Source organism: Amblyomma mixtum, chromosome 1 (genome assembly GCF_055824585.1).
Source record: "Amblyomma mixtum isolate Tamu chromosome 1, ASM5582458v1, whole genome shotgun sequence".
Taxonomy (NCBI): Eukaryota; Metazoa; Arthropoda; class Arachnida; order Ixodida; family Ixodidae; genus Amblyomma; species Amblyomma mixtum.
The window spans coordinates 312,822,905-312,849,281 of NC_143012.1; the positions used below are offsets into that span (position 1 = coordinate 312,822,905).

At 43.2% G+C, this 26,377-nt stretch overlaps 2 protein-coding genes across 2 annotated transcripts in view; one reads left to right on the forward strand and one right to left on the reverse strand.

The window, feature by feature from the left end:
- LOC149372471 (uncharacterized) overlaps positions 1 to 10,617 on the reverse strand; it is an 11,821-nt gene extending 1,204 nt beyond the window's left edge. Inside the window, exons 1-4 of the mRNA XM_089566966.1 lie at positions 10,553 to 10,617; positions 7,814 to 8,006; positions 6,132 to 6,206; positions 1,270 to 5,857 (exon numbers count right to left, since the gene is read on the reverse strand). Coding sequence (XP_089423092.1) covers positions 1,270 to 5,857; positions 6,132 to 6,206; positions 7,814 to 7,998 — 4,848 coding nt within the window. The 5' untranslated portion in view covers positions 7,999 to 8,006; positions 10,553 to 10,617. The remainder of the gene's footprint in view (positions 1 to 1,269; positions 5,858 to 6,131; positions 6,207 to 7,813; positions 8,007 to 10,552) is intronic.
- On the forward strand, positions 10,540 to 23,155 carry LOC149372472 (uncharacterized). The gene is made up of 7 exons (XM_089566968.1): positions 10,540 to 11,005; positions 11,077 to 11,211; positions 11,275 to 11,358; positions 12,848 to 12,972; positions 14,594 to 14,639; positions 15,957 to 16,219; positions 20,266 to 23,155. The coding sequence occupies exons 1-7, from the start codon at positions 10,880 to 10,882 to the stop codon at positions 20,525 to 20,527; spliced, it is 1,041 nt and encodes a 346-aa protein (XP_089423094.1). The 5' UTR covers positions 10,540 to 10,879; the 3' UTR covers positions 20,528 to 23,155.
- Positions 23,156 to 26,377: the final 3,222 nt, after the last annotated feature.

Here is a 26,377-nt window from a genome sequence, read left to right on the forward strand (position 1 = left end):
ATGGTGGGTTTTCTGCTGCGTGTAAAAGTGTATTATTTGGTTCAGGTGTCTGTGGCAACACAATGTAGTGACTGAGCGAGTTGATGTGCTCTCCGTGGAAGGTGTTTCAGAGCCCCTTTGATGTTATTGGAAGTCCATCACATTGAACAAGAAAAGTAACATGCTTGATTGTTGGAGACGTAGATGAAAAGAGGCTTTGACATGCCAGCTACCTATTAACTCTTTCCCTACCGCGCCCATTGAGCATCGTTAGCCCGCTAACGATCATTTCATGTCTTGATTTCAGAACCTTCTGCATTGCTAACGACCCCGCTGCAGATATAGCTTGTAGGCAAAGAACCAAAGCTTTGTTTCCGATGTAGTTTTCTTTTGTCCCACGAGGGGGCACTTTATAACGCGCTGCGAAGAAATGAAGACGCAGACCTGCGCTCATTGCCCGCCATGTTGCCTGCAGATGACGCCTTCGCTGCTCGACTTTGGAGCTTTCCGTGTTGCTTACAGGCACGATGCGCATCTGGCTTGTAGCCGGAGAACTGAGGTTTTGTTTCCGATATAGTTTTTTTTTTCCCCCTACAAAACTGCATTTTTTTAAAGTGCTCTGAAGGTGCAGTACCATCAAAGTCGCTTGGCAGCCTCCATATGCGCGCCATGTGCTCTAAAACATAGCAAATCTCAGGACTCCGTTTCGTCTACGAGTGTTTTAATCGACAACCTGTGCAACAACGAGCCTGAAAATGTTGCAAGGCGCTGAAGATGATTCCATTTTCACATCGGTGATGATGGAAACCAGCCTGAGACACAGGCGGCTGCGCTCCGATGCACAACTATAGGGTTTCCAGTTATTTTTTGTAGCAAGAATACTATTCAAGATAGAATTTTTTTTTTTTGCAGATAGTGGCCAATAGAGTAACAAACATTGTGCATATTTCTGAAAATTTTTAACATTTTTTTCTTTTTAGATGCAAGCGTGTCTTTGCTAGTTTTGTACATTTTTTTCCTAAAATCTCGTTTTTAGCAAATAAAATTTTTTGTTGCAACACAAAATTTGTTGTTTTGGGTATTGCAATAAATATTGAATGCAATAGCTTTTACGGAAAAAAAAATGTAGTAAAACCTTCAGAAAATGGTCATTTTCCCCATGGTACGGAAAGAGTTAAGTGTCGTGTGTCATTTTTTAAAGAAAATCTTAGGCAGTGTCTCGAGCCATGCTGACAGCCATGCTTGCATAGCCAGTAAGCATGCCAGCCTGGAGAACCAGAAAGATCTTACGTGTCCTTGGAAGTGGCAGGAGGAAGCTTCTTGCTGAAGGCATAACCGCTTGGATCCAGGCCTGTCTGGGGAGTTAGAAGCATCCCGAGGCAATGGTTTGCCTTTCCTTTTGTTTTTGCCAGCTTTTGGCTTGTCTACCAGCCAAGGGAACAGTTCCTCATCAGAATTGGATGCGTTTCCATCTTCTGGGCTTTTCAGGAAATTGAGTGGAGTTGGTGTGAGTTTAATCTTGAAGAAGCTTTGTGATCCACCGCTTTCAGCCGTTTCTTTGTCATCGTCTAAACCGAATAGAATGGAACAGACATCTTCTTCATCATCTGGTTTGAGCGGCGTTTCCCTTACCACACTGTGCATACTTTCGGTGTCTCTCATTGCCTTTGGCCTTTTGAACTCTGTATCGTGTTCTTCCATTCCAGCTATCTCACTAGCTGATGTCTCCGGCTTTTGTTTTGTGCTTATGAGAGCTGATGTGCTACTCGGCTGTCTCTCAAAAGCACTGCCAACAGTACGTGTTGCATCATAGAATTCTCTCTGCGAGTAAAGACCGCTTGATTGCAGCTGACTCATTCTCTGTGTTAAATGGAAAAGGTCATCATCATCATCTAGTTCCATTTCACTTGTGGCATGCTGTTGCATTCGTTTCGTTAGCACCTGATCTCGAACCATCTTTTGTCTTTCCAGTTCTTGGTTAGGACGCTGAGTCAAACCACGATAATCGTTTGAGCTTCTTACTGAGGACATTTCAATGTCCTCATCGCTGCTGCCATGGTGTTCTTCTTCAAATGTGGTCTGTGCTCTTTCGGGTGGATTTGAGCGCAGCACAGGGTTCGTGCTGTTTCTGTTTTGGCTGGAAAAGGTTACAGCAAGTTTTCTGCCTGCATTTTTCATGTCGGTATCGGGAGCATAAGTAGCATTGACCATCTTTTTGGTGTTGGTTTTTGGTATTGGGCTGCTACGAGCCAGCACCTGGTGCTTTACACCTTTCATGTCAATTTGCTTCCCTTCTTCATTCATGGGCTTTGTTTCTTCCTGTGCTTCATTTTCCCATTCCATTGTTTGACTGTTTTCATAGTGCACACTTCGCCTATGGCTCTGAAACCTTACGTGTTTTGTAAACCTTGCCATGGAACCTAAAGGAGTCTCGGGATCGCACTGCAATTCCTCTGCAAGGGACAGTCTAGCCTCATCGTTTTGGCGAACAGACTCTTCCAGGATGTTCTCCTTGATCCCCCTGTGCTTGAGTGGCGTTGGTGGGCATGATGGTTTTGTTTTTTTCACAGGTTTTGGAGTTTGAAAAGCATCTTTGCTTAATGCATTGTATTTTGGTTCCGCAGGCAGGTCAACATCTTTGGCAGGACTGTACTCAAGCCTGCCATTTTGCTGCTTCTGAATGGCCTTGCCATCATTGGGGAGCTTCATGGCTGCCTCCCCATAGTCGGAGTTTACAGGCAGAGGAACTTTTGCTTTGGGTGTTGACTGCTTTGCAGGGCTTGAGGCTTTTCTGTCCCGTAGTTTCATCTGGTGCGGGCTTTCTGAGGTAGTGGCATTCTTCTTGGCATATTTCCTGCCTTCAGCTGAAGTCATGCTCGCCACTGTATCAGTCCTTGCGTCGTTGCCTGTTTTGTCCTTCTGAGTCTCTCTACAATCGTTCCTTTGTTCTTCAGAGGTCGCAGGTTCTATTGTGGCCTCTTTTTCTGCTTTGGTCCTGCGAACGTTAGAGGTTATGTTAATTGCTGGTCCTGGTCTTTCATCACTGCCTCTTTTCTTCTGCGGTACATCCTTGTGGTTAGTTTTATCTTTAAAGGCTGCTGTGAAACCAGCCAGTGCACTTGTTTCAGTATTGTTTCTTTCCGCAGAGCACTTGTCGTTCTTTGGTCCTGAGTCTTTGATGGTGTGTGTTTCCTTTTTTTGCGCTTCATAGCTCTTGCGCTCTTCTTTTTGCGCTTTGGAGCTGGTTATGCGAACCGCTGAATCACTCTTGCTTTCCATGCTCTTGCTTACTGCGGTCAATTCTGATTTTTCTTTACTGCCTGTTTTCTTCTTTGGCACCTTTTCATGCATTTTTGCAATTTTTTGTTGTACATCATCCTTACCTTGAGCAACACCTATTGTTGCTACTTGTGCTGATTTCTTGTCAGTGGCTGTAAGTTTTTTTACAGCCCGTTCAAGTATTTGATGCTTTTTTTGTGCATCAGAACCTGCTAAGACATTTTTTGGTGTATCTTGTTCACTCTTGACAGCATCAATGTTTGGCATTGACTCCATGTGACGTTGAAAAAGTGAAGCAGGCCCTTTTGCTTTTTCCAACTTTTCATCCCTCGCTTTACCAGTTTCAGAGTGTCTCTCATCATTCTTGTTAAGCTGCGTTAAATACTTCAGTGACAGCTTTGTTTTTGCAGCTCTTTCTCCTCGCCTATGTTCACTGGATGTTGACGTGGGCACTCTTTGGTCGTTTTTGGCGCTGACGTAATCTGATGTTGATGGCTGTATGCTTTTCACTGACTTGAGCTCTGTTGATTTCAAGCAGCTCTTCAGTGGCCTGTCATCATTCGCCTGTGTGCACTTTCTCTGCACTTCAACACTAGTCTCCATTGATGATATGCATGCTGCTTCATGTGGCCCACTGACAACTTGGTCAGTAGTGGCTGTCGTGAGTAGCTTCTGCTCCAACATCATGCTAGGCGAGCTCTTCACAGCTTTTTTTTTGTGTGGTTCTGTGTGTTGCACTTCCTCTGCTGTTTCGTCTAGCTTGATATCATGTGTAGGGCACTTCACTACCAGTGTGGTGGTGTTTACCATGGGGTGCATGGCTCTGTTCTGTCTGGGCTTGCTTTGAACATGGTGTACATGCTTTCGTTGGCTTTCATCATGTTCACACTTAGTCTCCAACAGCTCGGTGGTGACTTCCTTGTCTGTGTAACCTGCAACTTGTTGTGAGTTTTCTTGTGAAGAGCTGGTTATGGGCGCTACTTTCTTGTGCATGCTCTTTGGTGATAAGTCAGTGCTTGTTAGAAGTGTTGACTTGTTCACCTGCACTGGCAATACTGCGTTCCAGTCATCTTCAGTGCTGCTACTAGTTTCAGGTATTTCAACATTGCTCTTTTCGTTCTTACTTTCTATCGGAGAGATTGACAATGTTGTCTGTGAGAGAAAGTGCACGGACTTTTTCTTGTCTGCTGTGGGCTGAAAGGTAGCAGCGTCATCTAGTTTTGAGTCTTCAGGCAGTTCAAACTGTGATGCAAATGCCCCAGTGACCGCACTTGCAGGTAAGTCTGTGTTATGGTTTTCCTCCTGTTGTGGCTTCACGCGTTCATGCCTTTGATGGTCCAAACTTTGGAAGCTGCTAACACTGGCTTGTGTGTCAAATGATCGACCACGTGCTGTATTACGGGTATTGCATGTGGGTTCAGATGTTTTAGCGATATCCAGTTTGTCAGTCTCAGTGGTGGCCATGGCTGTCTTGGACCTGTTGTTGTCTGTGCTCTGTATCATAGATGTGTTACCTGTACGTGCCAAAGTGCTATGTCTGGTTGTGGAATGCTTAGATGTGGACAAAAGTCTTCTGTTTCCTACCTCCTCTAGGTCGTCCCCATGATCAGAAGCTTGGTGATGTTCTGACGTACTGTCATCACTGTTTGCAGTCACATCTTGACCTGCTGGTGGGAAGTCCTTTTCATCCTTTTCTGCATCATCTGATGATTCCTCGCTGCTCTGGACAGGCAGCAATGCTTTCCTGCGAATAACCGGTTGAGGTTCTGCACCATCTGATGATTCATCACTGCTCTGGTCAGGCAATGCTTTCCTGCGGTTAACAGGTTGAGCTGGAGTAGTCCTATCTTGACCTGCTGGTGGGAGGTCCTGTTCATCCTTTTCTGCATCATCTGATGGTTCTTCACTGCTCTGGACAGGCAGCAATGCTTTCCTGCGAATAACCGGTTGAGGTTCTGCACCATCTGATGATTCATCACTGCTCTGGTCACGCAATGCTTTCCTGCGGTTAACCGGTTGAGCTGGAGTAGTCCTATCTTGACCTGCTGGTGGGAGGTCCTGTTCATCCTTTTCTGCATCATCTGATGGTTCTTCACTGCTCTGGACAGGCAGCAATGCTTTCCTGCGAATAACCGGTTGAGGTTCTGCACCATCTGATGATTCATCACTGCTCTGGTCAGGCAATGCTTTCCTGCGGTTAACCGGTTGAGCTGGAGTAGTCCTATCTTGACCTGCTGGTGGGAGGTCCTGTTCATCCTTTTCTGCATCATCTGATGGTTCTTCACTGCTCTGGATAGGCAGCAATGCTTTCCTGCAAATAACCGGTTGAGGTTCTGCACCATCTGATGATTCATCACTGCTCTGGACAGGCAATGCTTTCCTGCGGTTAACCGGTTGAGGTGGAGTAGTCCTGATGACTTGGATGTCCAGTGGCCTGTAACGGTCCTCTATGGTTGTTCTCTTCTTGCGCCTGAAGCCAGAGTGCGGTGTCTGAAAGAGATCACCTTGAGCATCTTCGTCATTGTCAGTCAGGCATTCTGCTTTTGTCTGACTTCTCCGTAATGGGCGACGACCTGCTCGAGCGTTTCTCGCCAACTTTCTGAAAAAAAAAAAAAAAACAGTAGTGTCATTTCCTTGAGCCTTATTTTGCAACAAGGTAGCCATGTGGGCTAGTTGGTGTACATCAGACATAACTTCACCAGCGCAAGAACGAGACACGAGGAGAAGAAGAACACAGGACAATGCTGGATGTTGTCCTGTGTTCTTCTTCTCCTCGTGTCTCGTTCTTTCGCTGGTGAAGTTATGTCTTATTTTGCACTTTTTTATTTTTGTGAGTAATGTCTAATCTGAGAATGCAGTGATGCAGTGCTTACCTTTGACGCGTCTTGATTGATTTGCCCTTTAAAAGCAGGAGCCTCGTAGCTTCAACATCACTCTCATGCTTCCTCCTGGAATGTAATCCTTGCCAGTTAGATGTTGGAGCTAATTACAGAAAAAGCAAATTTAAAGGCTAATATGACGAACCACTTGCTTTGTACACACTTGTGCAAATGCCTAACCTCTGAATTTTTCTGAAGATTTCGGAATGCTACATGCAAATCATGCAGTTGCTTTGTCTACACCCTTAAAGCCACCTCACTGTTGAATGTATCACATGTGCAGCATTGATATGAAAGTGCTCACGAGATACCTAAAAACATCATAGAAAATTTCTGGCACTGTTTTGGTATTCTGGTTTATGGTTTATGGGGATTTAACGTCCCAGAGTGACTCAGGCTATGAGGGACGCCATAGTGAAGGGCTCCAGAAATTTCGACCACCTGGGATTCTTACTAGCAACAGCAGTTTTCAAGAAGTATATTCATGAAGAAACAATGCAGGTGAATTCATGGAGAGGAAAAGGAGCAACCGACAGAAAAGAAAAATTGCCTGTCATCGCTAGTAGACACGGTGGAGACTGTAGGTATGAATCACCAGCACTTCAATTTGTCTATTGAACATTAGTAAGTGGCAGACCCAGTCAAGTGAGGGAAAATTGGAGGAGACACTTGAGCTCTGCCTTAAGAGTATAATTCGATAGCATTAATGGGTTAATGCCCATATATGCGGAATTGGTGACTTTCTGCTTTACATGCATAGATTCCCGGGAGTCCTGGTACCTTTGCTGGCACAGTGCTGCAGCGGTTAAGCGGTGCACCACTGCTCTTCAGTGGCAAGTGCTACCACCGGTGGGGATTGTGAGACTCTGGTTGCTCTTCCCGAGCAACCTCTCGCAACAAATAGTTAGCTTAACTGCGACCTGCCACGGTGGGCAGGTAGTGGTGACACTACAAGGCCATGTGATCGGCCCCAGCTTGTCCATAGAGTGGCAACCCTGCATAGATAGGGTGGCCGCCTGGGCCACCCTACCTCATCTGTTTTTTGCACCTACGACAATGATGACGCTAGATGTTCTGCAGAACGGGAGCCTCAACGCTGTTGCATTAAAATTATCATCACATTTACCCGAGTGTAGTTCAAGCCTGAGTGTGGATCGACCGCAGCAAAGCGAGTGTAAAAAAATATATATTAATTTCACCATAGTTAGACCAAAGCATGGCTGCCTAAACAGATCTGTTTGAGCCCTTGTGCCTATCTCACTGTTGTGAGATAGGCAAACCCCTAGCCTTCACCGAAAAAGGAGGCGTGGTGAAGGAGATTGCAAAAGCATAATTTATTGGTGCAGCAATATTGCAACGAGATGAATTAGGTCACATTAAGTTGCAGTGACAGGAAGATGCTCTTTGATGACAGTTTAAGCCAACTCTGCCGTGTTATTATCAATTGACCCTCCTTGTTTGAGAGAATATTTCTAAAAATAAAGGTGAGCCTACGTTCGAATAAATGTGACATTTAGCTCCTGCTGCTTCGGTATATTTTATTTGGCAGCCTGTGATTGATCGCTGACGTATATATTAACTGTTGTGACAGTGGTGCTTTTCTGCAATGGAGATTTTTCATTCGCTCAGTAATGCATTCAGAAATACAAACATGCTATTGAACAAGCTTCACATACCGTAAGAGAGGGTTTCTTGCCAGAAGCCTATTCCACATGCTCTGCATTCTGCACTGAATGAGCTCTGCTGGGAGAAAGTGATATTTGGTGACCAATTTCCTTATGGTTCTTGCATAAAACTGCTCATAGGCTGTTGGTCTCCGGGGATGTAGAAGGTCACCAAACTCTTCTTCATACACGTCCATGATGAAACCTGTAGTAATAAACCCAAATTAAGAAGAAATTAGGGCTGCCAGCAAAACTATATAGTGCAGTAAGCTACTGAAGAGTAACTCTGTTTGGAAGTAATACACTGAACCAAACTTACATTACAGTACATTGTGGTGTGCTGCAGCTTTTTTTTTTTTTTTTCACACATGCAATGGAATCAAGGAGGACATGCTCATTGTTTGTGGTTCTAAACGGTACCAAGTTGAAGCCTGTTCTTAATTTAAATCTGTTTTGATTATGTATTGAATTTTTATGGAATCCGATTGGGGAAAAAAGACTAGCAGAAAATAAAACTAACATTAATCATATCTATCGTAGTTTAAAGCAAGCATTTGTTTTATTTGGTGGCAAGGATGGCTTTTCTATCTGGAATGGAGCACGAGATGATGTAAGAACGTTCCGAATGTGGGTAAAAAAAGACTATTGGGTCCTGTTGGGCGTTCCGGTAAACTTCAGAACTTCCAACTGATTTCCATTTGAGCTTTCCATTCGGTTTGTCGAACGTAAACTGTGGGCCTTAGTTGGATTTACAGACTTCTATTGGACACTTCTTTTCCAGTGGGTGAATCCAACTGGCTTTTGGTATTCAGCCGACCAGGTACTGAGAGGAATAATCCCTCTAATCCCTCAGCCAGTTGCTTGGATTTCTTTGGGATGGAACTCGTGGAAAAGGTGCCACGCAGTCGCTAACCAATCTTCTGCCCATTGTTTCTGAATAGGTATAATCAGGATCTGACTTCTAACTTTTCAATTGTAACCCACGGTACCTTAAAATTGACATTCCAGCTGCAAGTCCCAGTCAAGAATTCCATTAGGAAGCCAATGCTTTTCTTAATGCAAGAGCATTAGGAAAACCACAACAGTGAAAACTATCCGGCTTCGCTGTCCGGCGTAGGAATGTGTGTGTAAGCCTCCACGTGCCATATCTCCTCCTGCCACCTGCTATAACACTAGCTGAAACGAAACACCAGCTCTAAGGAAACACAGGCGATAGTTACTTGGTAAGGACGCTTCATGACAGGTGATAGTGATTTTTTTTTTTTTTTAAGGAGAAACTTTTAAAACAAGAAAAATGTATAACACTGTTTGGACCGATAGTTTCAAAGGCTAGTAGGGGGATTAAGTTCTAGTGATGATTGTGGCTTAATGAAAGTACAAGTAGCAGTAGTAGCCATAGTGGTAAAGTTCATGCTCCAGGCGGGAGAACGATAGCATAAAGAAAGTAAGTAGTAAAGAATGCTCTCGCATTTCCTCCGCACCAATGTAATTGATCGCGCCTAATTTTTTTTACTGGTACGTGTGTATTGTTCTCGACATATCGAACAACTATCTGGCATGTACGCGCATGTATTAAAAGCTTAATCTGCTAAATTGTTTTCATCATTTGCTATGTGAGTGCGGCCATAATCAAATGAGATAACTTCACTCAACGGGCATGAGAGTCCCATAAATGCATTGAAAGTTTGAAGAAAAAGTGCACTGTGTGGATGTACTGATCACATTGAAGTGTCGCCTCTGATTTCCATTGAAGCGTTGAAATCTCATCCCTGAGTTGCCAGCAATTGGAAAGTTTCCAATTGTACTTTCCAGTTGGTAAGCAGTGGTTAATACTTCATTCAAGATAAAAGCTCCAGCTGGAGCACATAGCTGAGAATTTTCAATTTTACTTTGGTGAAAATGGTGGCGTTATTTGTGTGAAGCCTCGGTAAGTGAAGTTTCCATCTTTCAGAAGTACCTCCAACAGCCACCTTACCACCACAAGTACCCCCTCTAGCTAGGGGATGCTCACCCACCCAACTCTACCCTCCACAAAATCTACACCCACTGATGCATCGAAACGAAAAGCGACGGCGAAATCGAACTCAAAGGCTCTGAGAAAGCCAGCTGCACTCAGAAGCACAATTATATCCACCTCCTCAAATCACCCCCACCCACTGTCACACTCGACTCATTCGCCCACCTCACCTCCACCTTGCCTTTACCCACCCAGTTAAGACATTCATTAGAGTAAAAGCATCAAAGTAGTCATCGAGGGTAAATGCAACTGCTATCGAAGCTTCCTCTCATCAGGTTTCATGACCGTCCTGTCAATCTTTTTTTTTTTGCGGCGGTATCGAAATTAAAAATTATAAATTAAAGACTGCTTGCTTGCTCACTGTCGTATCACTCATACGTGATGTGCGTTTTTGGAACACACGTCTCTCGGAACGCGGCGGTTGTTTAAAACTGGTAAGTAATTCACAGACCGCGTTAATGTCCCATTCCTGCATGGGGGTGAAGGAAATAGCTTTTAAAGCGGTTAAAGTTGTTGTCACAGCACGTATTTAAAACGCTATGCACTACACTCTGCACAGCGCGCCTGAGGTTTGCAGGTAGTACTCCACAAGCTTGCACAAATGTACTTTCCGTTCGCAAATTGCTGCTTTACTATGCTATGTTGGTCGACCACGTCATGCACTGCTTGCAGCTAAATTTACCATACGTGTGCGTTATCAAAATTACAGATAAACTGCCGCTTTTGAACTTTACCTTTCCCGACGTATGTATTCAACCTCCTCTCGAACCGCTAGCAGACGAAACTGAAACGTGCGTGCATATGACAGCCTTTTGTATGGTAATACTCAACCGTAAAATAATTAAATTCGCTTGATTTTTACTAAAACTGATTATAATACAAGAGCAAAAAAATTTTTAGGCAATGCTTCTAAAAAGACGATGCATATATATTTCCCGAACTGGTTTTCCAGTGTCGCTGTCGCAATCAACATCAAGAGCGCTAAACCCGACATGCGCGCTAAAAATTAATCGTTCTTGTTGCTTCCTTGCGTGTAACTTTTGCCTGAGGTTTTTATCCAGATGGAAGCTGTGGCTAGAAATTTATACTACTTTTTTCACGTTGTTCTTAACGCTGCGCACAAGGAGCCTCTTTGGACTCGAAACTCATTCGAAAGAAGCATTCAGTGGGCCAAGTACTGTGAGAAGGTGACTCTAGTTGTCAGCATCGCGGAACTAGCGCGTTTCTTTGACACCACGAAATGACGTTTCGCTTGCAGGTGTACAACGAAGCCATTTCAAAAGGCTATGCCAGTGATGTAGCAATGTTGTTAAAAGACATGAACAAATTGACCGCTGGTCGGAGGGTCATCGCTTTCGATGACCTGAAGGTTTCTTCGCAGTTACTAGTAGCGGTGAGTGTTGCAACGTCTGTGAAAAGGAAATAAAAGCTAAGATTGGGTTGTCTCACATTGCAGGAGCTTTTGCAATGTCCTGCGTTGAGAGAAGGAACCGTACAGATCATCTTGAATTCACAGCTGATCGAAGAACCTTGGCTAGAGGTATGCATGCAGCGGTTGCGCCTGCGCCCTGGGAAAGTTTTTTTCTCTGAATAAAAATTTTCTTATTGTAGGCAAAGCTCCACGGTATTACACCGGAGGGCGAGGTAGCTGTTCTCAGGAAGCAGGTAGCTCATACCAAATTTAGCCATACAAAATTTAATGCAGTCAGCACAAATAGAGGAAAGGTTCGCAGACTGACATATCCTGCATTGCAGCCGTTGTGGAGAACAAAAGAACTATTTTGCTTAAAAGCCAGTTGTTTAGAGCTTCGCGTTGTCATATGTCAAGCTTTGAGTTACATCCACTTGGAAACAAACATGTGGCATAAACAAAGGCGGATACAAAAACGAAAAAAAATGAAACAAGTTTTGATAACAGCTTGTTTTGAGCTAGTTGGTATCTCCATTTTCTGTCCAGCTTCTTTTCGCCTGTAGTTCAACTCTCTAACCCAGGAGGTAGCCTGTTACAGTACAAATACAGCTTCCCAAGATGAAAGGGACCAGCAGACAGCCAGTACAATTACCTTTGATGCCATTGTGAGCAGCTTGCAGGTGCTCACATAAGGCACAGAGAAGCTGGAATTGAAAGGTGCACTGCTTATGTTTCGGACACTGATACAAAGTTCATCACTTAATTCCCGACTTAATTCTGGTGCTTGAGGCTGTGAGGAATTGTCTTTTCTTTAGTTTTGCTGTTTGAAAACTTCTGCACACAACTGTGCTTATACTATGTCCTGTCACCTTCTATGTCCCATCCTGTGTATTGCCATTTATTACAATGCACTTAAAATCCTGTCTTGAGTGAGAACGAAGGCGGAAATGGCTGATAAAGAAGTGTGTGTGTGTACTAGCTTTGACCATCAGGCTTTTCCTGCTGCCTTCAGAACTTGATTTTTTTGGCAGTATGCTACGAAATGATGACCGACATGCAGTCTTGGTTGCAGTTATGTAAACATTTTGTTTGATTGAAAAGCCAGAGATCTGGAATAAGTAAGTGCCTTTGGAAAATATTAAAGTTTTAATCTAAGTCTAGCCTACGCAATTTTTCGGTTTCTAAAATCTGCTGCTTTTATTGGCGGCAGACAGCAAGTCGGAGCCCTTGTCTGGTCTGTGCACTAAATTTTACTGATTTGTGGTAATTTCTGTACCATTTGCTCTGCCACTTTGCAAAATAGTGGCACGTTAAGCAACAGGTGCAAATTTCTGTTTGTAATGTTTTTAAATGGCACACATGCCATGTCTGTGCTATTTACTGACAAAATGTCTGGTGACAAGGGGCAGGATTCTGTTTAAGAACAGTGTTTTTACACTTTTTATATTTCGTGTGTCGGAACTTCTGTGCAAAAGTTTTAATTCTTTCTCTTCTGTTACGGTTCATGCCATTAAATCTAATCAGTTGCCTCTGACTTTTTTTTTCAGCTTTGTTGTATTCTTTCTCAACTTTTTGTTGAATAATTGTTATAAGCTGTATGCTTCTTGCTGGATTTCAGGTGGTGTGTGAAGTTCTTGTAATTAACTCAGTTCTGAAGGATGTGGTCAGTAAAGAGAAGCAGAGCCAGACTCAGTATGGCACAACACTTAAAGCACACATGACAAAGCTGCTTACACTCTCTGGGTAAGCAACGCACACCTCCAGTGTGCTACACTGTTGTCTAAAGTGCTCAGTGTCGGTTTGCATATGGAGTCAACCTGTTATTGGCTAGCAAGGGCTACGATTTTGGAGCTCGACTTTAATGCGGCAGTATATAGTAATTGGAAAGTTTGTCTAATGAAGGTAGCTCGTTCCTGCAACTAAATTTTTTTTCTGGGTACCATTTTTTGTTCTACTTGGTCAATTCGGAAATCCAGTTAACCCATATATGCCTAGTGCATTACATGTAGAACGCCGCTTTTTTGCACAGTAACTCTAAAAGTTTATTGTGTAAAAGCTTGTGTCCGTTAGCATAGGTTCAAGAGGGTCTTGACTTTTCCTATGCAAAGGTTGTGTTGTATGCATTCAGTTTTGTTTATTGTGTGCATTCAGAAAGATCCCCCAGTCTTCTCTGGTTGCCATCTTTGAAACTCGACTCCATCGACTGCATTGTAGGTCTACATCAGCAATTGTACAACTGAAATTCAGCTGCTCACTAGTTATGTGTGCTGAAGAAAACGCACCTGCTTGGACTGCAATTGTGAAAGAAAACAGCGCAACATTAAGTCAGTGTTAGCTTACCAAGGTTACCAATGTTAGATCACCAACTCGCCCAGCAGTGTATATTAATTATATTAATGCTAGACTGTGATGTTTGTACTGTTTGCAAAAATAGACTAGCCAAAAACTTAGATGTTTGAAAGCAGTTTTCTTCAAGCTCTAGAAGTACTTTGTGAATGTGCCACCACAAGATGGTTCTTAGACCGTCACAATACTGTACAAAGTGATGAGAGATGTGGTAGTACTATCTAGTTTCTTAGCACAAAATTGAAAGTTGCTTATATTGTCTGCTTTGAGTAAATAACCAATCAATCCTTTGCTTCCTTGGACTTAGTTTTGAGCATTTGTAATGGCGGTGAACAATTGCCTTGCATTTTGTCATGTCTTTATCTCATCTTTGTTTTCGGACGTGGTGTCCAAAAAGAATTGTAACATGCAATACGTCTTCAATTAAAGCCATGGCAAAGAATACTCTGAAATGAGTACTGTGAAGAAAAAAATTGTGGAGGAAGTATGCAGATGGTTTCAGCGAGTTGCCTGCTCTTAACTACCATGCTCTACTTGGTGAATTTGGTTTCTGTGTGACAAACTGGGGTTAGGAGCACTATCTAACACTCACTTGCTTGTTCGTATGTTTGTATACATAAATACATTTGAAACTTAACAGGAAAGCAACCACCACTATACCTCATTTGGTTGAGGACAGTGCAGAGTTTACAGCAAACACGGTTACGGTGATGTGTTGCCTATTTCTCCATTTTCAAGTTTTCTGTGCCAAGATACAGTCAACCTCATAAGCGATACAGTTAAAAAATCACAACTCCTGTGGGCTTTCTTTAGTTACAAAAACTGTTGCCATCTTTTGCTGCTGCTGTGTTCATGAAATACAAGGGCAAGTAAAAACAAGTGGTTTGAATGTTTTTGCTGGTTATTTAACCTTTTGCATGTCTGGCTGTGAGATGAGTTATGAGGCCAGTTATGAGGTGTCCTTTATTGGTTTACTCTGAACTTCTGTTGCAGTTTTTCCTTTCCATTCTTTTTCCAGGAATGACTTGGAGGCACAGCTTGACATGTTGGCACGGACATCGCCTGTAAGAGCATCAATTCTGGGGCCAGTCGTATAGTTTGATATTTGTAATAGTGAAATGGTGGCTTGACCTAGATGGTTATGTGTTTTGGACAGGTCATGCTTGGTGTTGAGGCAACTGGTGGAAAAGGTTGCTCATAGTGTACTATGCGTACCATTCCTCTTTTTTTTTTTAGTTATTCACTGCATCGTTGAGTACAGACCGTTTAGGTGTTTAAACCTTTTCTTCACTGCAATCAGTGCGAAACTGACTGTGTGCCGTAATTAGCTAAAATTTTAATATGGTGTGCGAATCTGGTTCTGTTAGGATTAACTCTCTGGCAACAATGAATGTGGCGAAGAAGCCTGCTGTCATGAATAACATTGTAAGTGAATCCGGCCGCGGTTTATCGAATTTGGTCTTTTTATGGGTTAAATATTTAAAGACAAGTACAATGGGGTTCATTCAGTATCTCAGTGACTGGGAGAAGTGATTTGGGGCGCTTGATTTTGCAAGTGATGTGAGTTGCGTGAAATGATGTGAGTTGCGTACGTCAGATTGTGAGGCATTACAATAATTTAAATAACATTGGATAAAGACAAAACGGAGAGTAATTAGTGTGTGTAGATTGAAATAACTGTCAGGTTTTAGGGGAATGTTTATCCTGTATATTTTATTTTAAAGTAGATGTGCATGAGAGGTGGATTTTAAATGGTCGTCAAACTCAACACCCAAAAAAGAACAGTGGTTGACTGGAGATATGAGATGTATATTAGTGTAAATTAGAGGGATAGTTGAAGCGGTGCTGGTTTTAAATGGAATGCTATAAAATGAGTCTTAGTAGGAATAATGAATAGCTTGTTCTTTTCACATCATGAAGAAACATTAAAAATATCTCGGTTAAGGATCGCGGCGAGGTGATCTAGGCTATGATGAGCAGCTAGGATGGTGGCATCATCGACATGTAAGAGGCATTCAGTATGTACATTGGGAAACGCAGTGCAGTAAGTCATTTATGTAGATCAAGAATAAAAAGGTCTCTAAATAGAACCTTGGAAAATGCCAATTTAAAGAATTTTTGTGTCAGAAAGATAGCTAGATATACAGACCCTTTGTTGATGGTTTACAGGTAACTACAGAAGAGTTTTAGCAGGATGCAAACATGTCAGTCATGGACATTTTAAATTTACCAAGATGTCATGTGGCAGAAGAAGGGCCTCTAATTTTTTACAGCTTAAAGACTGAAAAAATGCTTGCAGACCTGTTTTAAACCAGTTTAATGTGAGTAAGCTAAAATTGAGATGCTCACATTTTTTCACATTTCCCGATTTATTTTTTCAGGAGCTGCTGCTGAGAATCGTCAGCTGTGAGGACAGCGTATATCATGCACTGTCGTGTCACACTGCTGGGTGGCTTTCTCAGAGGCTTGCTGCAGGTGACGAGCGGATTGCGGCATCAGTGTGGGCACAGGAGAGTGGCCTGTTGTGTCAGGCGGCCTGCAAGAGCCCTGGCTTTCTGCAGTGCTTGCTACAGAGGCTGCAAGCCCATGCTGAAAGCATGGAACCATATTTCACTGCAGGTGCAGATGAGTGGGTCCTCACAAGGTTGGTCAAAGAGATGTGAGCTTTTCAGCGTATAGTATGATGTGGTGCACCTAAAACACCTGACAGGTCATCAGAGATCTTACTGCACTTTTTTTTGCTTCTTGGGCGCTAAGTGAATCCTGAACAACACAAGTGGGAGTTCAGTTCATGCGAGTGGGTTCATTACGTGAGTAAATACGGTATGTAGAGAGAAAGAGAAAACATATGCAATCACTTAGAGCAATGCTCACGCTGCAGAACACACTTTTATAATCATTAGTTACATCCTATTGCTACAAAATGTACAGGACGCGTGAGAAAGTAATTTTGAGAGAAAACTGTGTTATTCTCAAATTGGTAAAAAGTAATGGCAGATTGAGCTTGGTAGCACACGTTTCTGACCGCACACGTTTCTGAGTAGTACTTGTGTGCTGGCTCTTTCACTGTGCATTGGGACATCATCGTATCGCATAATAAAAGGCCATTAATTCAACCCACTAATTTAGAAATCCAGATAATTTGAACTGCTGGCTCGGTCCCAGCCAATGGACGCCAGTTCGGACGCTAGGGGGGTCACTCCGGTAAATACGACAGGCTCCCGAAGGGAGGCCGCATTCAGGTATGACTGGCACGGCAAGAGATTGTCGAAATGGCCCTGCTAAGAACCTGAATTTCATGCTGCAGAGTCGCTCGTGACCTGTGCACCTCTGACAATGGTGTGCAGCGGCAAACTGTGACGACGAATGGACGGCCCCTTGGCCACCTGTCCGAAAACAGCCCACCCGACCGCTTAGTTTTGGTTTCACGATTCTGAGCTTTGCACCAGCCCACAATGAACTTCTGCACGTTTTACTGAAGTCGCCTGTCATAACAAACGCACATCAAAGTCACTGGCAAAGTTGTCGGGCCGTGTACGTCATTTTTGCTTGAAGATGTAACAATGTTTCTTTTTCTTTCATTTCTGTCTAGTTCAGTGTGAGCAGTTATATTTGAGCTGTTGCTCTGGTGCTTGTACTAGTTTCATAGCAGCCGCCGCAGTGGCTCAGTGATTATGGCGCTCAGCTGCTGACCCGAAAGACACGGGTTCTATCCTGACTGCAGCAGTCGAATTTCGATGGAGGCGAAATTCTAGAGGCCCGTGTACTGTGCGATGTCAGTGCACGTTAAAGAACCCCAGGTGGTCGAAATTTCCGGAGCCCTCCACTACGACATCCCTCATAGCCTGAGTCGCTTTGGGACATTAAGCCCCCATAAACCGTAAACCAAACTAGTTCCATAGCATATGCAGTCAAACACACGCACACACACACTGGCATGTGAGGGCACGCACACTGCACACACACTGCCATTTCTCTGCTAAGTGTTGGAGCTGTGTTTTCATTTTGTGCATATGCAAAGATTTCAAGGGATTGCTTTTACATTTAATGAACAAACCAAAAAGGCAAGTTAATTTTTTATAGTGAAAACGGATGAATCGAAATAGCGCACACATTTTTTAATGCACGCGCATTACTACTGCTATCTTTGCAAAATTTGTCCAATAGTATGGGATTGAGGCCGTGGAGTCGAGTGTGAAGAGGATGAGGCGCAGCAGCCGAGTAGAGAAGAGTGAAGAGGGGGAGGGAGGGTAGAGGAGGAGGACTCTGTGGGAGCCTAGTGGGAAAAGGCTGTATGTGGAGGGGAAGACATCCCCACTGCCAGGTGTGTGGGTTTCCCTAAGGATGCATGGTGAGTGGAGAACACCATGTACACAGTGTGCCTTATTATAACGTATACTCTACCACATGAATAGCATTGATCGTCTGTTCATTTTTTTTTAAACACGCACTTTTTACAGGTCAGTGATGTAGCGTCAATAGCACTTTCTTATAATGAAAACTGATTCTCAGAGACATCTTGTTGTGGTAGATTTAAACTGTGCTCCTTTTTCTAAGAATGGAATGTCATTTTCATTCACGGAGAAAAAGAAGAAGAAGATTTTATTTCCACCATGTACAGTATGCAGATGGAAGACGACAGAAAAAAAGCCATCAATAGGCGGCAATGAATTCATACAGTCAAACAAAAGAAAATGAAAATACTTGATCAGTGCAGAACAAAAGTAAAACAGAGTAGCCCGAAAAATGAAATCCTAGGATAAGTAAAATCAGTTATTCATCCTCAGTAAATATAGATCGAAGCTTAGCAGTGGAGCAAATAAATAAATCAAAGTTAGTAGATAGATAATGGTTTAACAGTGATGGTAAAGAATAACATAGGCGTTCCATGTCAGAGTTCAAACGGGTGCACTGATTTTCCAATATTCTCCACATCTTGTAGCATAATATTGCTCATTCTTTTTTAAATATGCCAGAGTACCAAGGTTATGTATATTATATCTGACTTCATATTTAAATCTTGTACTCTAACGGTAGAGATATAGTTTATGAGCCGTAATAACATGGGTTGTATGAAAAAAACGTGCAGTTGTAGCATTATAACCACCGTTGTACACATGACGTAGGCATCACTTCTGTATGACATAAATTTTTTGTAGGTTGGAGAATGTAGTTGTACTCCAGACAAGTTGGCAATAGTTAACATGTGAATGAAAAAGCTAATTATAAACCGATAATTTAAGTTTTGTAGAAAGAATGTATCTGAGACGACCAATTATTTTAGTTATCCGAGCTAAATTTGTCACTAGTAAGTTCACATGAGTTTCCCAGGACATGTGAGCAGTAAATGTCAAACCAAGGCTTTTGAAATGGTCAACAATGTCAACAGGATGAGAGTTAAAAATAATATCGGCATGAGGAAGGAGTGCCTTATTCTTTGCCCGAAAGATAATCACTTTTGTTTTATTTGCATTAATCGTCATAGAATTATAGGACGGCCATTGTTCTAGTTGAGCTATTGTGTCGTTACAATTAGAGATAAGTAGGTCGATATTATTACCAGAGAAAAATATGCTGATGTTGTCTGCGTATGTGATAAATTTGGCATCCTGGTTAATATTAACAATGTCATTTATATAAAGGTTAAAATAGTAATGCAAACTATGTATTGCAGGAAGATTAGCTATAGACTACGTGTTATTAAACTGTTCTGGATAGCATCAGCTCGTACGATTAATTTTGATCCTGCAGCTCATAATAACTGCTGTAGTGGCATCATTTTGCAGCCAGTAAAACACAATACCAACTGAATTGTTGCGAAAGTAAAGTTTCAAAAATTCAGGGCAGCACTTTGTTGACCTAAAGTGCGGTGAGGTGAAAGCCTTAAGCGCGGTGTTGCTGCTTGTGTCACTGATGTGTGTGGTTAAGATGTTAAGCTTAGCCTCTAAGAGTGGAACGCTGCCAGTGAGTCCACATAACGCCATCGCCCGTTCGGCTCTATGCCTTGCTCGCCGGTAAATTGGTTTTTGAGAAAAGGAAATGTATCTGTCTCGCATATCTCGGTGGACACATGAACCTCGCCCTAAGGGAAGAGAGGAAGATAAGAGTGAACGAAGACACCGTATTCACTAGACGCGCCTAAGTCCATTACAAACCATCGAGCTGGCATGGCGGAGTGGTTAACGTGCTCGTCTCGCACTCCGGAGACCCTGGTTCGATTCCCCAACTCGACCAGTTTCGTACTCGGTTTTATTTATCTTTGTAGTCTGGCTAGAACGGTTAATTAGGCTCATTGGTTAATTCAGTAATTAACTAACTCAGACCCACTTACATAGGGCATCACTACACCATCCCGTTTATTGGTTGCATGGTTACTAGCCAAAGTACAATTTGCCCCGTTTGAAATTTGCGCACTGTGACGTTACAACCATTTCGACCAATTGAAAAGCGTGACATTTCTGTCGACAACTCCTGCTTACAACGATGAGGCAATACTTGAAATTAACATGATGTGATCAAGAATGCAGCCATGGTGGTTCCCACATTTCTTGAATGATGCTTCAGCTTGGGAATACGGCCACTACACTCCTATTCTTAGTGCTTGCCGAGAAAAGGACCAAGTAAAAATGCTTTGCAAGCACAAAGTGCTCTTCCTAACTCTGTGGTATGGACGTGAATGTCTTTATGCAGGATGAGCCCAGCAGGAGCTTGGGACTGGAAGCATGTGGCTGATGTCTGGATTGCACTAGGACAAGTGAAAAACAGCACTGCTGCATCGGTGGTTACGACATTCCTGGAACAAGTGCGATATGGGTCACGTGGTGACTTTTGGGATGACCTTGTTTTTTATTGCGGATCATCGTTGAACGCCCAGCATAGTAATGCTACAAAGAATATCATCTCCAGCTTGGACACTGAGGGTAGCTTTTTACTGAAGGATTGTTGTCGCTGAGGGTGTAATTTTTATGGAAGCTTGGAAAGCCTAGTCACAAATAGAGTTTTGGACAGGACGCTGTTGCATTCCATCGTAGAAATTGTGGCGCCCAACAATTTTTAGCAAAACGTTGTGATGGAGCAAAAGCAGTGTGTCCTCCAAAGTGCATGTACACGCAAGACCTTTGTAGATCTTTACACTACTAATTTTTCTACCATGCATTTTTGTTTAGTTCAGACCTTTTTTTGTATAGATCTTTCTTGTTTTTATATAGTTATGCACTGTATTGTTGATCCTGCAGAGGTTAGTGTGATTGTAAGATTAGCATATAGTTTCACATAACTTGACCACTTGTTAGAAGAGTTGCTTCAAGAGAATAAAAATTGCATGGTTTGCCCTTATAAGCTGAATGCCGTATACTCGCGTGTAATGACCGGAGGTTTTTTTCTAACATTTCGGGTCAAAATTGGGGATGTGGCCATTATACGGAGAAAAAGACAACAAAAAAATTTGGGTGGTACTTGCCTTTATTGAAACTAAAGTACTTGCTCATGTTGGCAGAAGAGAAGAAAAAAAAGTTTGTCACTTTCACGAGCTTGCTAGAACGCTTACCTTAGCTTTCCTCCTCCGAACTCGTGGGGACCTCAAACGCATCTCTGTCCAAGATCAGGTCATCCTCCGTCCCACCCAGCTTGTAGGAGATTCCAATGACTTTAAAGCTATGCCTGCAGTCTTGAAGGAAACCGCGGCCCACGCTTCGAGGACCCAGCGACACACTTCCACGAGGGATGCTCTCTTCAGCTGACCAGTCTGTGTTTTCTGGTGGTGCACATTTTTCATCAGCCCCAAATTTCATCCAGGTGCTCTTTTTTTATTTTCGTCGCCGCGGTAGCTCAGTGGTTATGGCGCTCAGCAGCTGACCCAAAAGGCGTGGGCTCGATCCTGGCCACAACGGTCGAATTTCGATGGAGGCGAAATTCTAGAGGTCCATGTACTGTGCGATGTCAGTGCATGTTAAACAGCCCCAGGTCGTCGAAATTTCTGGAGCCCTTCACTACGACGTCCCTCATAGCCTGAGTTGCATTGGGACATTAAAACCCCCCATAAATCATAAAAATCTTCTTTCACGATGTCCTTCCACTTTCAGTTTAAAGAGGGCAGTACAGCTCACGTATCCTTAAGGGATGATAGTAGTGAACTAGCAAACACGAGCGCAGAAACAGAGAGGATCGATACCTTCTGATTCAAACATTGCACATAATTGGCCAACAGGATAAAATAAGAAGTGCGAACAGGCGGTGCTGGCTATTCTTGGCTTTTAGTGATGTCAAGGATTGCGCCGCGCATAATTTTCGCACGCCACATGCTGGCAGAAATTTGAAAAAATTCTGAAACTCTTGCATAGGTGTGTGGTAATGACAGAATCATTGACATGCTCTGTGTTGCTTGAGCTTATCGCAGTTCTTGCTTCAACTGTCCTGTTCCAACTGCGATTTTTTTATTCTGTTAAGTGTGGGAATTGTGTACCACTTATTATCTAAAACTGGTTGTTATTCCAAGATGCTGTAACTAGTCTGCTAATGATTCTTTGTATTCTTCTGTTGAGCCACTGCTGTGGTGGCTCAGTGGTTATGGCGCTCATCTGGTGACTAGAAAAACACGGGTCCAATCCTGGCCATTTCAGTCACATTTTAATGGAGGTGAAATGCTAGATGCCTGTGTTAAAGGTCATTCAAGAAACCAAGGTGATCGAAATTTTCTGGAGACTTCCACAATGCCCCTCAAAGCCTGAGTTGCTTTGTGATGTTAAACCCCATAAAACCAAACCAACCTGTTGCGCATTTTACAAGTCTTATTGATGCTGTTATTTAACCATGCATTTCTTAGGAAGTTTGGTTTTTTATTTACTCTGCCATTTATGCTGTCTTTGTAGATTATGTGTCCTCCCTACAGCAATCTCTTAATAAAAATGTACTATGAATTTAAGACCGGTTTCTGGGACCTGAACTGCCCCTCTGCCAAATGTGAAAAACGCTGCGGTGATTAAAGGCACCAAAGAAGCATATCATCCTGAAAAACTTCTTAAATAATGAACGAGAGTGAAGAAATTAAGCTGGCACTATTTAACTTTTGGCATTTCTCCAAAATTGATTCTTTCATACTTCAACTTCAATTATCTTCCGTTGTTTTGTCTTCCAAATTGTTCTTTCCTCGAGTAGCACATCTGGGAGCACCACTGTGTTTAGAAGGGCTGCGGATGGTGCCCTTTTCCATGGCAATTTACAGAAGGAGACCTTACTTTTGTACACTGTTCGTGAGTGCTACTCATTTTGTAGGACTCTGTAACTTCATGGAGATTTTTACGGCTGCAAAGTCTACTTGTTGTGTCTGATAACTTCCCAGCTGTATATGGGACCTCTTTAAGAGAATTTGCTTCAGGTGTAGTTCGTCAACAACAGGACTGGTGCGGACTTGAGCATTCTCTGTTTTTGCACTGGTCTGCCTAACAAATAATCTCTCGTACTACTGCACTGAGCAAAAGAAACAGCTACAACCCAGGTAGCACCGAAACATTGCGATAATGTTACATTTTTGTTACGCTCAAATGTTATTTGAATGTCCTTAATGTCCTTTTTTTCTAATATTTTTGTAATGTTACATATAAATGTTCGAATAACCTTCCCCAAACATTCATGAAACATGTAAACAACATAAATGGAACTTTCTCGAAAATGGTAAAGCAGCCCCGCATACAGGCATGCAGGCCTGCCAGTGGTGACGGCACACAACTTACAACACTTTGCAAGAACCAACAACTAGAGCGACACCTTCTCCGCTACACTACAGCACAGCAACTCGTATTAACTCACCTCCAAACGGCCGCCGTGGTGGCTCAGTGGCTATGGTGCTCGTCTGCTAATAATGGGGCTCTTCATGTAATCTATGGCGAGTACTATCTAAGAGATGTGGTTACAAGGTACTGTTAGTTGAAAAACGTCTTTACTCTAAGAACAGTGGGAAAATGTCTGGAAATCCGTGCTCGAAATATTTTTGCAATGTTGTTTTATAGTTGCGACTCTAACATTATAATAAAATTTAGAAGATTATATTAAAACAACGTTTGTTTACAATGTGAAAGTAATGTTTCGTATGTAACTCATAATGTTATATGTTAATTTTTAATGTTAATGTAAAGTTACTATGCAACATGTAACATTACTCCAACTTATATAACATTTTTATAACACTGTTCTAATGTTCGGTGCTACCTGGGAGGTAGCAAGGACATGGGCGTCCGGAGGGGGGGGCAAGGGGGGGCGGCTGCACCCCCCTGGAAAATCACTCCCTCGAACCGTGAGTGATGGCCGCACGCCAGCGGCCGTGGTGGGCTCAGCCAAAATGGTAAAAGCAGCTCCGCTTCCACGCTTTGGGTCACATCTGCGAAATGCCGCGTCCGGGCACGCGTCTTTATGCCGTTTTCAAACCACGCCATCGTTAGCTCTGTTGAAGGCCGACCTGTTGCAGACATACAGCGGCACCGGCGAGCATGTGTTTCAAGCCGTCTTGAAATGGGTGCCTGTTTCTTTGATCTCTAGACAGATAGCGACACGGAGGCAGACAGTGCACAGTGCATCTTGTTTTCGCCTTCGTTATGCCGGCCACCGATGAATTCTTCAGGAGGGAAAGACAAATCAGCCGTGTCCACCCCCGCTTTGTCGGGCTGCTCATGGGCAAGCGGGCGATCAGTTGGCGCCGCCGCCGCTCGCTGTGCCTCCGATCCACGGGAGAGCGCAGTGCGGTAGAAGCGCCGCTATCAGAATCTTCGGCAAAGGAGATTAGCATCTTTTGTTCACGGCGACGCAGTCTCCAGAGGCGCCCCCACACCAGCGTCCCTTGCGTCTTCTCCGAAAACCAGCGCCTTTGGTCAACGCAGCCCGATGGCGCCTGCCTGGCTCGCCTGTCACCTCTGGCTGGGCCTCAAATGACAACAGCGCCCGTGTACTGTGCGATGTCAGTGCCCGGTAAAGAGACCCAGGTGGTCGACATTATCCGGAGCTCTGTACTACTCCGTTCCTCATAACCTGAGTCGTTTTGGGGCTCTGAACCCCATAAAAACACACAAAACAAATTTTCCTACCGGAGTGGCGAGTGTCCCTTCCCCTTGGAAGTCGCACGGAAGTAAGCCCTTGCACGTGTGCGCGCCTCTGTATTTGTGCTTCGGTGTTTTTAGTGGCCGTTTGTCAACGAAGCTGAGAACAACCAATACAGTGGACGAGAAAACTACGAGCGGCGAGCAGTGTGCGTGCGGTTGCTCGACTGTGCGGATGCGCGAGGAAGATGGAGCGAGGTGTATGAAGCTGCGAGCGTGCATTTATCTTGTAAATAAGTTTTCGTTGTATGTATAGACATCTTTTGTTTTCAACGTGCGCGTTCAACCGTTTTTCCAATCAATGTGTGTGACGAGTGTGCACCGAGAGCGTGTAATGAAGCACAGAAATGAATTTATCACCCCTGTAATCACGCAATTCGCCCAGAAAAATCCGTGGAGTCTACAGTTGCTGTTCAAGGAAGACTGACTGAGTGACTGTAGTTGCGTGTTTGTGACCATATTGTGCTGTGTGCTGGTCATCAATCCGGGTGAGTCGAGAACCCGTATGCAGCAATACTGAGCCCTCTTCTCCACGAAGTGACAGTATATTTTTGGATTTTTGATTAATTTTAATTGTTTCTTCGTTGATAAACTGCAATGTATCTCTCCTAGCCACACTTTAATTTGCTGTTTGTAATTTTTATTTCATGTGTGTATTTCACTTATTTTTTATTTATATATAAATAAATAAATTCATACCGCAAATAGTGCCTTTTTGCTACGAACATGCCCCCCCCCCCCCCCCCCCCCCTCCGGCGCCAACAACCAATGGGGCCCCCCCCTGCAAAAAATTCTGCGGACGCCCTTGAGCAAGGAACTTATAAGAAGCCTTTAAACACTGGAATAACTCTTATGTCACCAAATCACTGGAAACAATGCATCATGCAGTGATGAACAGAGTCATGCAGGGCAATGAAATCATTGAAAGCAAAAGTGTAATGATAGTGTACAGTGTATGAGTATGCGCCATTATGTGCTAAATAGTTACTTTACACAGTTGGTATTTGGGTTCCAGTTTCCACTTTGAGAATCAAGGAGTTGCCCATTGCGTGACAAATTAATGACATGGCCGGGGTGGGAGTTGTAGGGGCCATTAAAGATGTGCGAACGGTGCTCTGCTTCTTCATGTGCCCAATTCTACACGCTCTGCACTCAAACATGCTGCGTAACAGTATTTTGCTGCCATTAATGGTAACAATGCACTGAATGAAACAAATCTGGCACTCTGGGAAAAGTGATTCATGCAGTTCAGGACTAAAACCAAATGTTTTTTGCAATTTTGCATCACTTGCATTTGGTGCAAGCAGTTTGTGTAAGCATGCAGACCATGTGCTATGGCTTCCGAACACTGGCAATTTTCTCTGCTGTTCCTTCAATTATGCTAGTTTTAGCAACAGCTTCCTACCTCCGTCATTCCAATAACCCACGTCTAATTTCAAGACTGCAATGTTCTCCGCCCTTTGCTAACATCTGTTTTCTGCATATTTTTATTACAATCCCCCATTTACTTCCACAATGTCGACGAGCCTGGAAATTACTTGGAAATAAATTATTAGTTTCTTAACTTCAAATTTGCTGAGTTAAGCATGCTGCCTGGTATTAATGATTTATGATTATGCAGATCTTAGATTTCTACTTTTTGGACATGCTGAGAGCTAGGTAATTGGACATCCGCTGCTACTTTAGTTTCATTCAGCGTTGTTACGTTTTTGTTCCTG